Here is a 17,087-nt window from a genome sequence, read left to right as displayed (position 1 = left end):
ATGGGAGTTGTAGTCCAATACATCTGGAGGGCAGCAGGTTAGGGAAGGTTAACTTAACCACTCTCTGCCTCCCACCGGTTTTCCCATGAAGATGTCCCCACCACTGCATTCACTTGGCCTTAGAAAATATCGATTTGAGAATATGTATTTGCTGGAGAAGACTCTTACAAGTCCCCTGGACTGCAAGGAGGTCAAATCAGTCAATCCTAAAGGAAATCAACCCTGAGTGCTCATTGGAAGGACAGAGACTGAAGCTGAAGCTCAAATATTTTGGCCACCTAATGTGAAAAGAAAACTCCCTGGAAAAGACCCTGATGCTGGGAAAGATTGAAGGCAAAAGGAGAAGGGGACGGCAGAGGATGAGATGGCTAGATAGCATCACCGATGCAACGAATATGAATTTGAGCACACTCCGGAAGAGAGCGGAGGACAGGAAGGCCTGACATGCTATGGTCCATGGGGTCACGAAGAGTCGGACACGACTTAACACCTGAACAACAACAACAACAATTTGCTAAGCTCTCCCCAGAGTGCTGGATTGGGACCGCGTATGGGTCAGATTTGACCCATGAGTCTGAGCTTCAACACCCCTGTATAGTTCTGCCCCTTGGCATTAACTCTTTCTAAGCTAGAATTCCGCCACGGATCTCGGTGAGGCCGAATGCCAGCGCATTTGGCCCCCCGAACTCCATGGTGGAACGGCCTGCCACCCCCCGCCACCCTGCAGATCCCCCCAGGATGAGACTTACCTGGGGCGGATGTTCCGGGTGGCGGCAGCTCCGGCGGCGGTTGCAGCGGCTGCGGCGGCTGGTCTTCCGACTGGCTGCTGCCGCCACCATTTGCAGTGTCGTTTTTTTTTTTTTTTTACAAGATGTGATAGGCTACGTAAAGATTTACGTAGCCTATCATGGCTGGGTAAAAAAAAACAAAAAACCCGCGTATGCAAATTGCGGCGGCTACAGCCGCAGCCATTTGCGTTCCTTATTTTTGGCTGTCTTAGTCTACGTAAATATTTACGTAGGCTAAAACGGTGAATCAAAAAGGGACGCAAATAGCGCCCGCTACGCTATTTGTGTTCCCCTTTATTTTCGCCGTCATAGTCTACATAAATATTTACGCAGATTAAGATGGCCAAAAATAAGGAACGCAAATGGCGGTGGCCGTAGCCGCCGCCATTTGCGTACACGGTTTGTTTGTTTTTTTCCTTACCCAGAGCCCTCCGCGGCCAGAAATCCGGCTGCGGACGGCTCTGGCCTGGGCCTGGGCCTGGCCGGCTGCTCCGCGGAGCTGCCGTGGAGCACAGCCGGCCGTGGAGGATTCCGGGGGGGAGGAACGGATCGCCTCCCCCCCGTTGAGGATTCCGGGGGGAGGGACGGAACGCCTCCCCCCTCACCATCAACATAATCCACAGAAAGGTAAGTGACTTTCGTACATCCCTATTCTAAGCAGACAACATGACAACAGATGCATCTTTATTCTCTTCACTAAAAAGGCTGATAAAACTGCAAACACACGATTTATATCAGCATAAAACAAGTAGCCAACTTTAGACATTCTTTTAAACATTTCAAAATACAGACGCTCAAGTGAACAAGAGACTGTGAATTCACTCCCTAAATTTATCTCAGGGTGAATGGAGTGCAAATTTATTTAACAAAAAGATACCAAATGCTACAGATGGCTGGAGATATGTGATGCTTGCTTCTGCTTTTGCTTCCCTCTGACACAAGTCCCAAATCACCAAGAGAGGAAACCCAGTTTCAAAGCAGAACTCAGCAGTGTCCATCTGCTGCCCTCCTCTGAGGGCTTTTACAGACACCATCAGGAATACAGAGGGGAAAAACAAAGGAAATAAGTATTTGAGATTCCTTATCGTAAACCAGACTTGGAGCTACAGTTGTGCATACAAGCCTTGTGTGTGTGCAGAGCAAGGACATTTTCCCCAAGATGTCTCCAGCAAGGCGCACGCCACACCCTCTTTCCTACACACAGAAGCGATTCCTAATGTTAAACTCTAGAGTCAGGGTTTTGATTTTTAACATCAAAGAGAACTTTGAGACAGAACTTTGGCTAAAGGGCAAGGAGACTAGTGAATATGGGGAAGAAAACATTAAGGCAAAAGGGAAGCGTTCCCTCATGACTTTCTCATAACTTTCTCATAACAGTTTGACTCTGCTGCTGAAGTCAAACCATTAACTTCAGCCTGGCGAGTCAGAATTTGGCATGTATTAAGTTCTGCTATAGCAGGGGTGGGGAACCTCTTCCAGCCTGAGTGTTGAATTCAGTTTCAGAGAAACTCTCGGGGGCCAATTTCCAGTGGTGGGTGGAGCCAAAGGCAAAAGGGGTGGGGCCAAAAAACTTAGCATGTTTTAGCTTAAAGCCCTTACTGCCAGTAGCTAAGCCTTAGGGGAGGCATTTCAACCTTTCAGAATGGTGTACAACCAGTACGAAAGCTGGAAAACCACTGGATGTATGGCTTACAGCCCAAAGCAGGAGCCAAGTTCAACTTTGTTTAATGGAAACAATCTGGAGGGCACCAGGTTGGGAGAGGCTATTCTTCAGTATCTGCATATGTTTCAGTGGCATGTATTTATTTATTTTATTAAATTTCTATCCCGCCCAATAGCCAATGTTCGCTAGGTGGTTCACAAACATTAAAACCCTAAAATACAAGATAAAACATAATAGAAAAGCTTTAAAAGTTAAAAAAAAAATCCAGAATAAAACCACAGTAAAAACCAGCAGCAGGGTAGGTAATGATCACATGTGCAACCTCCTGATTCACCCAGCTCCCTATGGCATTTACACACATGAGAAAAACACGTTTTCTCTCTGTTTTGTTTTGATTATGGTGTTGTGAATATTGATTTTAATGTTTTTATCAATGTTTTATATACATATTTTAGCAATTACTATGTATTTTAATGTATCTCACAATGTATTTTAATGTATTTTAAATCTCCTTCTAAACTACTTAGGATGCAATCCTGTTGGATCCACCCTTGATACTCGTCAGCCTCCAAAATCAGGAGCTTACAAGTATCCAAAGCAGAACAGCTCAGCAATTTAGCTAGATGGGCGTTTTCGTCTGTGTAGCTCGGGTGTCAGGGAGGGGGAGGGAAGGAGTCTGGCCAGGGCTGGGGATATGGTGTAAGCTGCCTTAGAATCATAGAATAGTAGGGTTGGAAGGGGCCTACAAGGCCATCGAGTCCAACCCCCTGCTCAGTGCAGGAATCCAAGTCAGAGCATCCCTGACAGATGGCTGACCAGCCTCGTCTTGAATGCCTCCAGTGTGGAGAGCCCACCACCTCCCTAGGTAATTGGTTCCACTGTCGTATTGCTCTAACAGTCAGGAAGTTTTTCCTGATGTTCAGCCTTCTCCCCTCCACGCTCACCAGCATGCCCCCTTTCCCTTCCCTCTGAGGTCACCTTTGCAACCTTGGAGAGGCCGCCAGCATGGTTCTCTCTACACCAGCTTTGATGGCAGGGGTTGCTCAGACTCCTGGGTCCGTGCTCAGAGCACTGTCTCTGGCCTTGGATCCAGGAATCTGAAAAATCCTATTCCGCCCCCCCCCCCCCAGATGCTGTCTAGGGGCCATAGGATTGCCCAGAGATATTTTTCAATATGTTAAGCAGTATATAAATCTATTAAATAAAGAAATAAAGTCTAAAGTGAACGACTGCTATTTATGTATTTATTTATTTATTTGATTTCTATCCTGCCCTTCTACCAAAAAATGGCACTCACGGCAGCTTCCAAAAGCAACTTATACAACAGGGAACATGAAGTGTAAACAATTTTTGTGAACCGCCCAGAGAGCGTCAGCTATGGGTGGTATAGAAATGAAAAAAGAATTAACGGACTGCCACAAGAGCAATAATGGAGGGGATGAGGCTAGCACACTCCTCCTCACATGTTTAAACAATGCTTTCGTAATGCATGAACAGAGCCTCTGTGTGGCTTGTAAGTATATGATGTTAGCATGTAACAAAGCTACAAAACCCAGGATCAGGCTTCAAAATATATAAGATGTGGATCAACATGGTCAAAAAAGTGTTGAGTCTGTATTTGTTCATATAAAATTAACTCTCAGTTCTTTACCTCTGAATTTCTTAGGAGGATTGCAAAGGTCACCTGCCTCTGGTTGAACCACACATCTGTCATCCACCAGCCTAGAAGAAAAAACACACTGTAAAGCTGTCATGATTATTTTCCTATTCATTGCTATAAGTGAATGAAGCCAAAATATCCATTGGATTGTCTCTCAAATCATGAAACAAACATATATCTGACACTACAAAGAACTATTCTCTCCAGTTCTGTCTAGAAATCGCATGGCAAATATTTTCACCCTTCACTGCAGAAGAAATTTTGGCAAGCTTAGAAACCTTTCACAGCTTTATTCTTTCACAGGACTTCAAAGACACAATGCTACATTGTGCAACAAACCCCACACCAGGCACAAAGTGATTTAAGCTGTGGTTCTGCACGTCGGCTACCTGTTTTACCTGCCAAACAAAGAGGCTTTCTATACACCGGTGGTTTTGTATATGTCCGTTTCCTTAGGGAGCCCACAGAGACAGCCCGGTCCACAAACAACTAAACTGAAACAGTTGGAATTCAACCAATTTAATGCCACTGTATGAAAACCAACGTACGGAAATAATACATTGGCTGCGATCACATGTAAAGCTTAGTCAGGATTTAGTGTTACATGCATGACCCTCTGAGAGCCTAAGTGAAGCCTTGGGTTCATCATGTGTTCCCTCCTCTCCTTTCCACCTTCCACATGGCCAAGAGGACTCCTGCAGAGTTCAATTTCATTTTCCTGGATTTCAGGGTTGTCATCATGTACATTATGACTTAAAACAAACTCTTATTTGTTTAACAAGCCAGCAAAACAATCTGGGGTTTGTTTGGGGTTTGTTTAGAGTTTGTTTTAAACCATGATTCCTGGTTCATATGTAAAGATAAGCCAGGAATTGGACAATGTGAATCTAAACTCAGCAAGAGTCTTCCATGGGGTGGGGAGGATGGGAGCACAAAGCAATGCTCAGCTCAAGTTTCCTGAAGTTCATGCACATTACACTAAACCTTGGCTTAGCATTACATGCAAACTGATTATCTAAGATCAAGATGCTCTGTCTTATACTGTGGAGAAGTGCAGGAAACAGAAAGTGTAAATCAATTGTGCTTCCTGCTCTCCCCACAATGTCTCACCTGAAAAGGCCCTTGGGTATCTTAAATTCCTGATTATCCAAACTGGATTATCTGTGTGCACTCCTTCCTGCCCTGATAACAACGTAGTCTCAAATTATTGTAATCCCACACATTATGATTTAGTTATTTTGACAATGTAGAGCCGACTTACCTATCAAGGCGACGTTTAAATAAAACCAACATATAAAACACAGGAGAAAATATCAAACACAATTGAAACAAGAACACTGATATATTAAAAGATGTCCACCCCAGCATTCAGACGTTCAGGCCACAATCCAGCATGGAACTTGGACTGCAATCCTATACGCATTCACCTGAGAGTACATCTCATTGAACTCAATGGGGCTTACTCCTGAGCAGACATGTGTCAGACTGCACTGCAAGTGTGCTTAAGCCAGTTGATTTCAAATGTCTTAAACATGCTCACCTCTGAGCTGGACTTAAAAGCCATGCCAGATGGCCACACCCCTTTTCCCCGACCACCAACTGTTCAATGGTTTCCAGACTTTTGCGCAGTGTTTTTCCCATTCTAAAATGTTGGAATGCCTCTCCTAAGGCTTAGTAACTGGCAGTAACAGCTTTAGGATGCAATCCTATGCATATTTAGACAGAAAAATGTCCTACAACTCCCAGGCTGGGGCATGCTGGGAGTTATAGAACTTTTTTCTGACTAAACATGCATAGGATTGAGCCCTAAAGCTCACATATCCTGGTATTTTGGCTACAATCCTTTTGCCTTCAGCCCCACTTACCACTGGAATGCAGACGCCAAGAGCTTGTCCCAAACTGAATTCAGCCCTCAGGCTGAAAGAGGTTCAACACCCCAGATATTTTTTACTTTACATGTTAACATTTTTTACATGTCTACGTTTGTTTGTGTTTTATATTGTTTAAAACAATCCCTAGTTTATCTTTTGCCATCCCTGTGAACACTTAAGGTTGTCCATGTGTTCACAGCGATAACACACGATAAACTAGGGAAATTTTCAGGGGGCAGGGGAGATCACATGGAGTCCAAAGCCCTTTCTGTCCCAAGAGCCCTTATGCAGTGACTTAAGTATCCACATTTGTGCTAAATATATTCTGTCCAGTTTTTTAATCTGATTTCCAACTTTTTATATTTAAAATAGACATGGTTATTTTTATGGAGACCAAAACATAGTATATATAAAAACAAAATATATAAATAGTATAAATAAAATATATAAAATATATAAAATAAAATATATTTTAATACTCTGTTAGTCTTTCTACCTTTCATATTACACACACACACACACACACACATTCGTGGGTTCACAAGATGACTCTTAATATTTACCCACCAATGCAATGCGTGGATGAGCTATTACCTGGCAGGTTAAACAGAGGCAACAGCGCCCCACGAAATTTGGCAGGCCTTGGTAGCCATGAGCTGTCTCTGAGGTCCAGTACATCTGTGGGACTGCACTGCCCAATTCTGAGATGGGAAAGGGAGTGGGATCTTGTTCCTCAGCCTCAGAGGAACACACAATACATACAGTGAGAAGTCTCACTGTTCTCTGGGTGAGAAAGGATTTGATTTCTTGAAAATGTTGCAGTGTGGTATGCTCTTGGGGATTCAGCCAGCTAGTCAGCCTTGCCCTCTTCCAAAACTACATTCCCCCTCCCCCAAACCATCGGCATTTCATGCCCTATAAGCATGAGTGGTCCTCATTTTGCTCTTTTAGAGATCCCCTCCTAACTTAGGATTTCTATTCTAAAGTTTTTTGTACTTCTGCAAACCTCGGGGTTCTGTCAATATATTTATTGATTTATTTCATTTCATTTCTATACCGCCCAATAGCCAAAGCTCTCTAGGCGGTTCACAGAAATTTCAAACACAAGGTACAGCATAAAACAATAATATATGAAAACTCGAAACTCCAATATAAAAGTACAACCAGAATAAAACCTAGTAACAATGCCGAGATTTAAAATACAGATTTAAAACAACAGAGATAAAAGACCAGAATGCTAAAAAGCTGGGAAAATAAAAAGGTCTTCACCTGGCGCTGAAAGAGTACAACATAGGTGTCAGAGGAACCTCTCTCAGGAGCTCATTCCACAGCCGGGGTCCCACAGCAGAAAAGGTCCTCTTCCTGGTAGCCACCTGCCTCACTGGCAGGGGCTCCCAGAAAAGGACCTGCTGTTACCTCTTTCTGTGCGTGGATGGTTCTGTTTTGGCTACATAACGCAGTAGACTCAACCAACATGTTATCTCATCACATGAATAATATGGTCATATGAATCCAACCTTTCTTTCTGGGATGAACACTGCAATACATGGATACCAATTCTTTTATTTAACAAGGAATACAAATATGACAAAACCCACTCGGCCTGCAGTTCTCTCAAGATGAACTAACAACTTAAATAAATAGTTAAAATGATGTCATTGTTATGAGAAGCTATTTGCATGTTAAGAAATGGAAAGTTTAGTAAACACTAGGAAAACATCCACACAGTCAGATCTATTCGTTTATGGAACATTCTCCCAAAGGAAGTTACAGAAATCCTTTCATCTATGACATTTATAAGCACATTGGACAAAGCATAATTAAGGTTGACTCAGTATCAGGGAACTGCTCTCCCCAAGCCAGAACACTGAACAATTGACAGAACTTTCCTACTTCCTCGTGTGCATAATGAAAATTAAACCCATGATTTTTAACCTACAGCCTGCACATCAGTAACTTGTTCTGGACTGACTTGTGACTTAAGAGCTCACTAGAAAATGGCAGCATCTTGCTCGCCCCTTCTTTCTCAAGGTCACTGACAGCTTACAGAACTACATGAGGCCCTCTGCCAGTGCAGAAAACCCTTTCTGAGGGTTTTTCCAATAGAGAACATTTTTCCCATGGAGATTTCTACAGTTGTTACTACAGAATCCTTCCCCAACCTGGGTCCCACCAGATGTTTTGGCCTACAACTCCCAAGAGCCCCATCCAGCATGGCCAAGTATTCAGGGACGATGGGAGTTCTAGTCCAACCACACTGGGAAGGCTGGGAAAGGCTGATCTAGCATATCCAGTGAAGAAAACAGCATTTTACCAGAATTCAAACTACAAGATGGAATGGTTGGTAAAATGTGGTTTTCACCCTTGAGAAAGCACCCTTGAGTTGTGTTTGTGGATATCATTCAGATTGTGGCTGCAAGATCATCACAAGTACCTATTGCAGATGTGGGGAACCTGTGGCCCTCCAGATGTTGATAGACTCCAATTCCCATCAGCTCCAGCCAACAAGGGTGATGGTAGTCCAACAACTCCAGGAAGGCTGCAAATTCCCCAGCTCTGACCTCAAGTCCCTCTTCCTCACCCATGGCACTTTTTTCCTTTCTTAAAAAGGTAGCCCCTCTCCCTTTAAGAAAACAACAACAAAGTACAAGTCCATACTGCGTTTCTAGTGCAGGAAACACTCTGGGAGCTCTTTTTAAGTGGGTACCAATCAACTGCAGATACCTCCTCCTCCTCCCATAGCTGATGGTGAGTTATGGAAGCAGATAGCAAGAATCAATACCTCCACCTTGTTTGTGGTTTCAAAACTGGGGGTTCTTCCAGATGAGGCTTTTATGGTGTCATCACCCTGCCTCATTCATGGAATTTTATGGGGGTGGGAGGAATTTTATGGGGGAAGATGACAAAATCATCTTCAGCTCGTAAACTTCTCATGTTTTCCCACTGCTTTTTTCCGTCTTTTATCTTTTCACAGAGAAATCCATTAAGGAAGAAACGACAGAATCGCTACATCATATCATTTGACTGCTGGTGACAGGAGCCCTCAGTCTGGAAGCACCCAGATGTTGCAATGATTATTAACAGCCTGCTGAATTCACATATGTTGTTCAGTCATTAAGTCGTGTCCGACTCTTTGTGACCCCATGGACCATAGCACGCCAGGCCTTCCTGTCCTCCGCACTCTCCTAGAGTGTGCTCAAGTTCATATTCATTGCATCAGTAATGCTATCTAGCCATCTCATCCTCTGCCGCCCCTTCTCCTTTTGCCTTCAATCTTTCCCAGCATCAGGGTCTTTTCCAGGGAGTTTTCTCTTCGCATTAGGTGGCCAAAATATTGGAGCTTCAGCTTCAGTATCTGTCCTTCCAATGAGCACTCAGGGTTGATTTCCTTTAGGACTGCCTGATTTGACCTCCTTGCAGTCCAGGGGCCTCGTAAGAGTCTTCTCCAGCATCACAGTTTGAAAGCATCAATTCTTCGGCACTCAGCCTTCCTTACAGTCCAGCTCTCACAGCCATACGTTACTACTGGGAAAACCATAGCTTTGATTATACGAACCTTTGTCGGCAAGGTGATGTCTCTGCCTCTTACTATGCTGTCTAGGTTTGCCATAGCTTTCCTCCCAAGGAGCAAGCGTCTTTTAATTTCATGGCTACAGTCACCGTCTGCGGTGATCTTGGAGCCCAAGAAAATAAAAGCTGTCACTGCTTCCATTTCTTCCCCTTCTATATGCTAGGAAGTGATGGGGCCAGATGCCATGATCTTAGTTTTTTAATGTTGAGTTTCAAACCAGCTTTTGCACTCCCCCAAGAGGCTCTTTAGATCCTCTTCGCTTTCTGCCATTAGGGTGGTATCATCTGCGTATCTGAGGTTGTTGATAATTCTCCCGGCAATCTTAATTCCGACCTGTGATTCGTCCAACCTGGCGTTTCTCATGATGTACTCTGCATATAAGTTAAATAAGCAGGGCGACAATATACAGCCTTGTCATACTCCTTTCCCAATTTTGAACCAATCGGTTGTTCCATGTCCGGTTTTTACTGTTTGAATTCACATATACAGAAAGTTAAAACAAAACACCTTCTCCCAGACGAACCTACACTGCATTTAATACGTGACGCCTTGCTCCATGTTCCACCATCTTTGGAGGTGCGCTGGGGAGGGGGGGGGACACAAGAAGTAAGGAATTCCCTCCCTCCCAAGAGATCAAATTGGCCCACTCTCTCTCAAGTTTTAGGAGGGCAGCAAAGACTCTTTTATTCCGCTGTGCTTTTAATCTGTTCTAACTAGGGATGTCTGTCACTGGGAAATCCGACCCTTTGGGGGCTTGCTAGACTTCTGCAGCATGCCCAACTCGGCTTGCTTTTGCGAGCTGAGCCACATGGTTTCCCCAACTTCCGAGACCTTTTAATGCATTTTTTTGTCTCAGCCATAATTTTCGCAAATAGAGGTTTGTGTAAATTACAGCAACAAATCACGCAAACATGCATAATTTGCACAAATCCAGCTGTAAATCGTGCAAACCGTGGCTGTAAATTGCACAAATTATGCTAATTTGTGCATTGTACAGCCGGAAATTGTGCAAATGTTTTTTACACAAAAAATAATAATATGCAGAAATTCCGCCAGCTGGCCCAACTCGTTGTGCACTGAGATGGGCCACCTGGTGGAAGACAGAACAGAGACCAGGGGGCCAAGCTGATGAAAGCTAGTCGAGCAACACTCTCCAGCCAGGCTCCTCCGACATCCCTAGTTCTAACCTCTTGCTGGGACGACTAATCCTGGTGTTTGATCCCCTTTCATGTTGCTGTTCAATGATTTCATTGATATGGTGTATTTATATTGTATTTTTGTGTTTTTACTCTTAAAGCTGCCCTCTGGGGGCCAAAACACAAGATAAGCATTTTCTAAAACAAATAACGACAATAATAAATACTTTACTTGAAATACATCAGAAAGAATTCTGGCCTGCTGCAGTTGAATAAAGCTGGTTATCTTCTCCATACTTGAGATGCCCCAAATTTTAATTTAATCATTGTTTAAATTACCCAAATCTTGCTAGAGATATGGTAGCTCTCCAATGTTGCCTGAATGGAGAACCCAATAGCTGACTCCTTGTCATTATAAAAAATAGCTTGCCATTGCTCAGTGGTAGAGCACAGGCTTTGCATTCAGAAGATCCTGGGTTCAATCCCCAGCATCTCCAGGTGAGGTAGGAAAGAATCCTGCCTGAAACCCTGGAGAGTTGCTGCCAGTCAGTGTCAACAATACTGGATGAGATGGACCCATGATCTGAGTCAGTAAAGGCAGCTTCCTATGTTCCTAACAAGTTCTTATTTGTGCACAAAGCCCCACATATGAACATAGGTTCCCCCAATAGAGGCTCATAGGAATTGTTAAAGAGACAAACAGGACCTCCAGGGTTTCCCCCAGCTGCTCTATTTATATAGATATCAGCAAAATGCACTAACCAGTGCCACATGACGAAGCGTCCATTAAGTGGACACATACAATAAGAAGAGGCCATATTCAGAGATTTTGTCAACTGAAGTGTAATCCAAGGAAAGGAGCTACTGTATATCACATCCATGGGAGCGGAAAGCCCAGCTAACACAGGGTGCTGGTTCTTCATCCCTCCAGCCTAGAAATCTGAGCCACAAACAGCTGGCAGCAGAACAAGCAAGTTGTCTCTAGGCCAAAGTCTTGACATGAACGTTCTCAGTGTTTCCTAAGGAATTAGTACTCAGCACAAGCCTTGCAAAGGGACCTGGAATGTAGAAACAGGATGGGGAGAAGAAAAAAAAAGAGCTAGAAGGTAATGTGCTGGGAAAGCTTTGTATTTCAGTCAGTTTATTACAAGGTTTCCTTTCATTGTGTACAGAGAAAATCCTCATTTCCCCCTACACTCCATTCACAGCGGAAACCTTACAGAACTAGCCAATGCCATGGCTTCACGTAGGCCAACAGGAGGTGAAAACCGTGGAAGGGAAAGTTCATTCCCAATGACAGGGAGAGTTTGTTTGGGTTTATACGGAGACCCAAATATCCCCTTCCAGGAATGTCTTTTTTCCCAGCCCATCCTGGCATAGCTATAAATGTGCACTCTAGCTACAAACCAGAAGAGGGGCATGATGTGTTGGGGGGCCAATGTTAACTTAGGAAGGGTAGACAAAGGACACACCAAGCCCCTTTGGCAGAGAGCCCGAAGTAATTATGTGATCAACAGAGTTGTCAGTGTGCAACCTGGCAATCGTGCCTATCTCTTTGACAGCTCCACAGCCAAGAGAGTTGCAGCTGCAGGAATTCCCCAGCTGTGAGCAGCCAGCAGGTTACTCTCCTCCACGTAGCCTTGCTGTTCAGTTGTGGCAAATAATTCATTCAGAGGTCAGGTCCAAATGAGTAAAACAAAATCTGCATTTGAATCCTGCCTGAAATATTATAAATAAAAAAATACCTGGCATTGATGCAGCTAATTTCACATGTTCAAACACTTTCCCATGCAGCATCTCAGTATTCCTCATAACAGTCCTGCAAGATAGGCAGGACCTCCATAAGCCAGGTAGAGTCTGAGATGGTGGCTTCTCTAAGGCAGAGGTGAGCAGAAAGTAGATCTCCAGATGATTAGGACTTCGACTCCTAGCATTCCTAACTATTGGCCATATTGGCATGGGTTTCTGAGAGCTGAAGTCCCAAACATCTGGAGACCTACCTTGTGCTCATCTCTGGACTAAGGTCACTAGCCTTAGTAAGGCTATTCCAGAGGAGAAATTTGAGCTGCTGACTTCACAGCACAGACACTCAGCCGCTATGACACACAGCCTCCCATACGAGGGAAAGGCAGTGAAAACCCTAGAGTGCATTTGGGCCATTTGCAGCCCACAGGCTACATGTGGCCCTTACAAGCCTTCCATGCAGCCCACATGGATGCCCAAGTTGCCCCAGCCACCAAATTCCCCGCTACAGCTGATGGGGAGGAAGAGGTGTGGGAACTGTCATTCCCATGCACCTCCCTGTCCCCCATGTAGATTGCACTCCTCCCCAACCTGCCAAAGAGCTGTTCGGCAGGCTGGAAGGAGCGGGATGTCTCCCTGTGTGGGGTGGGGAAATGGGGTGTGTTTGCGATTGTCTGAGAGTGGGGCAGCTGCGGGGGGATGGCTCCTTTATAGATTTTTGTTCTATTATATATTGATTGATTGGGGGGGGGTGAGAGCTCCAGCATTCTTCGTTTTAATCTCTAATTTTTAATTTATTGTTTTATACCTTCTTAATGTTTTCTGCCCTGGCAATACCTATCGATCGGCAGTATATAAATTCATTCACTTAAATTAATAACTAGCTCCTTAAACTGAGTCCAGTCCAGAATAACAATTGTGTTTTATGGGAGAACATTTCCATGACTGAAAAGGGTCACTTACCTCACAACTATCGTTGTAAATGTAGACAAGTGTCATTGGACTTAAATGGACCTGCCCACACAGTGCACGTCTTACAGGCAATTTTGTTAACTAATGTATAGTTTTTAAATTAGCATATTGGGGAAGACTTTAAATAAAATGTATTAAAAACCTGAATAAATTACCTCAGGTAACTCACTGCTGTGGTGCCATATGATGGCAGAAATACTCCTGACACTGCTAATGTAGCTTTCCTATTCACTTACAGGTTTAAGTCAAAGTACTGGTTTTGGCCTTTAAATACCTAAACAGATTGGAACCAAGTTACTGGAGATGTCTGCCATTAGTAATGCTTAGATTGGCAAGCATGAGAAATAGGGCCTTCTCGGCAATAACCCCTCATTTGTGGAACTCCCTCCACCATGATCTATGGTCTTCCCTGTTCATTGTCAGGCATTTCTCTTTTGGACTGTCTTAGGCTAAGGAGGGTTCTTAGATGCCCATGCTGAGGTCTTACCTTCCTTTTGTTCCTCTCACAGGCTCGAAAGTGTGTTTGCATGTGTATTGTTTTAAATGTCGATGGTTATAGTTCTTTGTGCTTTTTAATTTTGTGTTGCATTTTTAATGTTGCTGTTTTGTGAGCCACTTTGGAAAAAAATATGTTGAGAAGCAGCCTAAAAGTATGAGTAATTTATTATTATTAATCATCATCATCATGTACCTGTAGCTACTATCAAAAATTGGGTCCATATGTGAGCCCTGTGACTCTTCTAACCCATACACTATATGCCCCATTTGGACTTATACACTACTCTGAAATACCAGCCTACCACCTTGAGAGCAACCCAGGGTATCATTTCAATCCACTGCTCATACATTTAAAAAAGGCATGCTAAGATCTCTCTACCATGCAGCCATGCAGATCTCTCTACCATGCAGCCAAAGCCACCCCGCCCAAAACCAGTGCTGACTTCTGCAAACACCTTTCCAAATTTCATTGCATAATAATTACCTAATGCAACTCAGCCATCTTCAGTGGCACAGCTCTATGTTCTGATTATGCAAACATTTTCTTTTGCCAGAGGAAGAAAGGCATTGGTTTGAACAACCTTATGCTACTGTGAAAACCAGGAACTTGGTTGCTAAGTAATCCACTGCTGCTTTGGAGTCAGAGGGCAGTGTCATGCGACACATCAGCTCAGCAGGGATGTGAGGTGGGAAATTTTTCCATTAATATATTTTTCCATAGAAAATGTTCCACATTTAGAAATGCATGGTTTCATAAGTAACATTATGAATGAACACAATACAATGAACACAAATGGAGAAACTGGAATGGATACAATACTACTCAATTCTAAAATCTAATTTGAATTAACAAGTTTCAGGTGTCGATCCTGAGAAAGCACATATATTTATGAGCACAGCTCTTCAAACATGCTAAAATCAGTATGTTAACCATTTTCAGGGCCTTCATTTCCATCTCCCCCTTAAAACATAAATAACATGATGGAAGTGTATGCTATTGCATTGTCCTGTTCAAGTATTCCAATAAAAATAATTTCCAAGTAAAGCTTTGAATTTGAATATAACGTTTCAATCACACTAAGAGTGCAGTCCAATGGGATTGCTGCTCTTTAGATGTAGGACTCCGAGATGAGAGCCCTCCGACCATCCAAAGCCCTATAGGCAGGGCGAGTGGAACAACAGAGGTAAAATCACCTCCCATTCTACTTTAAAATACATTTTCAGCTAGACAGACCTCTCGGGCCCATCTAGCTGACTTAATTTGCTGTGGATGGGAATGGGCAACAGAGAGCTTATAGATCCAAGGGATCCACACCTCTTCTCTCCCCCTCCTTTTCCTCCTCCCCAAACCTCTTCTGAAGTTGCAACAGCTTGACCTGGGAGATGCAGGGAATTTGCAATATCCTATGGTCCCTGGGACACCCCCCCAGGGACCATAGTATTGCTCTGCCCTGCACTGTGTTTCCATGCTCTCTGCTTCACTTTATTTGCACCTTTGTTGCGATGTTTCCCCAATCGCATCTTCTCCTTTTCCTGTTTCCACAGTCCTTAAAGACCCGGCTTACCATCGCTATAGCCTGGGGCTCTGTGCTGTTTCCACTGAACTCTAATCGAATTATTTTCTTGATGGCTGGGTGGAGTCTGAGTGGAGTCTGGGTTGGGTCTGATAACCTCATCAGTGTTCCTGCCTCCTCCTCTTGCCGATTCCCCCTCCCTCACCCCCTTCTGCTCCACTCCAGTTAGTGGCTGCCTCTCCCCCCCCCCGCTGTTGTTGCTCTCCCCCCCCCCCCGTGGCTTCCCAACGACCCTGCAAGGTGGGCTAGAAGAAGAAGTGACTGGCTGGCTTCCCAACCAAAGGCACTTTTAATACCCATTGAAATCCTAACTGTCAAGCCTTTCTCCTGCGTGGCTGAGAAGGAGACCCCAAGTAAATGCATTGAAAGGGATGCACTCCTATGCATGCCTACTCAGAAGCAAGCCACACAGATTTCAATGGCACTTACTCCCAGCAAAGGAAAGCCTTACAGCCAGTGGCTTTACTCAGAAGTAACACCCCCTAGCACACGCCCACACAAAGCGGGACAAAGCGCTAAAGGGAAAATACACAGGGAGGAAACAGCAGAGAGAGCCAGCGGATGATATACTAGTTGTGCATCTCTTCTGCTCCGCTCCACACTTTTGTTTTTTTCCTTTAAAGTGAGTTTTAAAGCGCACTTTCACTTTAACGAAGCAGCGAAAAAGCTGTGTGCAGCATCTCCTCCCCTTTTAAACCCTTTCGTCCCCTAAAGTGGGGATGCAACATAACGACTCTCAGTGACTCTCCATCTCTCTGTGAAGCCGCCTTAATGACTCTCCTCTCCGTGAAGCCGTCTTTGCAGCTCTCCTGATTTCCCTGCCACCACTTTGACTGGGAACTTCATAGGGATATCCAGGGTGGGCAGACACTGCACTGGTATGCCAGGTAGGGGTGGACGAAAGTCCCTTACCTGTCGTCGAAGGACGTTCGCGGTGGGGGGGAGGCACTTCGCTGCTCCCCCCGCGAAGTTCAGGCCAGGGGGGGGAGGCTTCCCGCCTCACCCCGGCCGAAATTCAGGCCGGGGAGGAGGCTTCCCGCCTTGCCCGGCCGCGAACGCGAAAGTTTAAAAAAAAAAAAAACGCCCCCTGATAGGCTACGTGACGATTCATGTAGCCTATCATGGCTAGATCTGCAAAGTCAGCCGTGATAGGCTACGTCAATCGTTACGTAGCCTATCAGGGGGTGTTTGGTTTTTTTTTCTTTGATTGGAATGGCGGCGGCGGCAGCTGGTCTTAAGACCGGCTGCCGCTCCCGCCCCGCTCGAACACCCGCCGAACTGCCGACCAGACCCGCCGCCGGGAGGGACATTCGGCGAAGGTAAGTCCCGTCCCGGGGGGGGTGCGGGGGGCAGGGGGGTTCGGAGGATTTCTCCCCGAATCTTGTTCGGGGGGCCGAACACGTTGGCGCTCGGCCCCCCGAAGTTTCGGGGAGAAATTCTCCGCCATCCCTAATGCCAGGGGTGCTTATGAGTGCATCTCTTCATCTCTGCCTGACTGCTCCCTCCAGTATCTTCTTCCCCTCTCCTTCACATGCAGCTGCTTCTGGTGAGGACAGGGGCAGGTGAGCGACACACCCACAAGGGCTGGCCTACATGCCCCAGGAGAAGGAC

General features: G+C 44.9%; 1 protein-coding gene across 8 annotated transcripts in view; it reads right to left on the bottom strand.

The window, feature by feature from the left end:
- ITPR2 (inositol 1,4,5-trisphosphate receptor type 2) overlaps nt 1–17,087 on the bottom strand; it is a 351,496-nt gene that overhangs the window by 301,440 nt on the left and 32,969 nt on the right. For 6 of the 8 annotated variants that reach the window (XM_084811532.1, XM_084811531.1, XM_084811533.1 and 3 more), the window contains exon 2: nt 4,103–4,173. The exons of the other annotated variants lie outside the window; for them this stretch is intronic. In XM_084811532.1, coding sequence (XP_084667658.1) covers nt 4,103–4,173 — 71 coding nt within the window. The remainder of the gene's footprint in view (nt 1–4,102; nt 4,174–17,087) is intronic. 8 annotated transcript variants of the gene reach the window in all.

Source organism: Heloderma suspectum, chromosome 7 (genome assembly GCF_057233095.1).
Source record: "Heloderma suspectum isolate Gila_16-S chromosome 7, 16-S_ref, whole genome shotgun sequence".
In the NCBI taxonomy this organism is placed as follows: domain Eukaryota; kingdom Metazoa; phylum Chordata; class Lepidosauria; order Squamata; family Helodermatidae; genus Heloderma; species Heloderma suspectum.
Note: the sequence above shows the minus strand (reverse complement) of the source record. Positions and strands in the feature narration are given on the sequence as shown.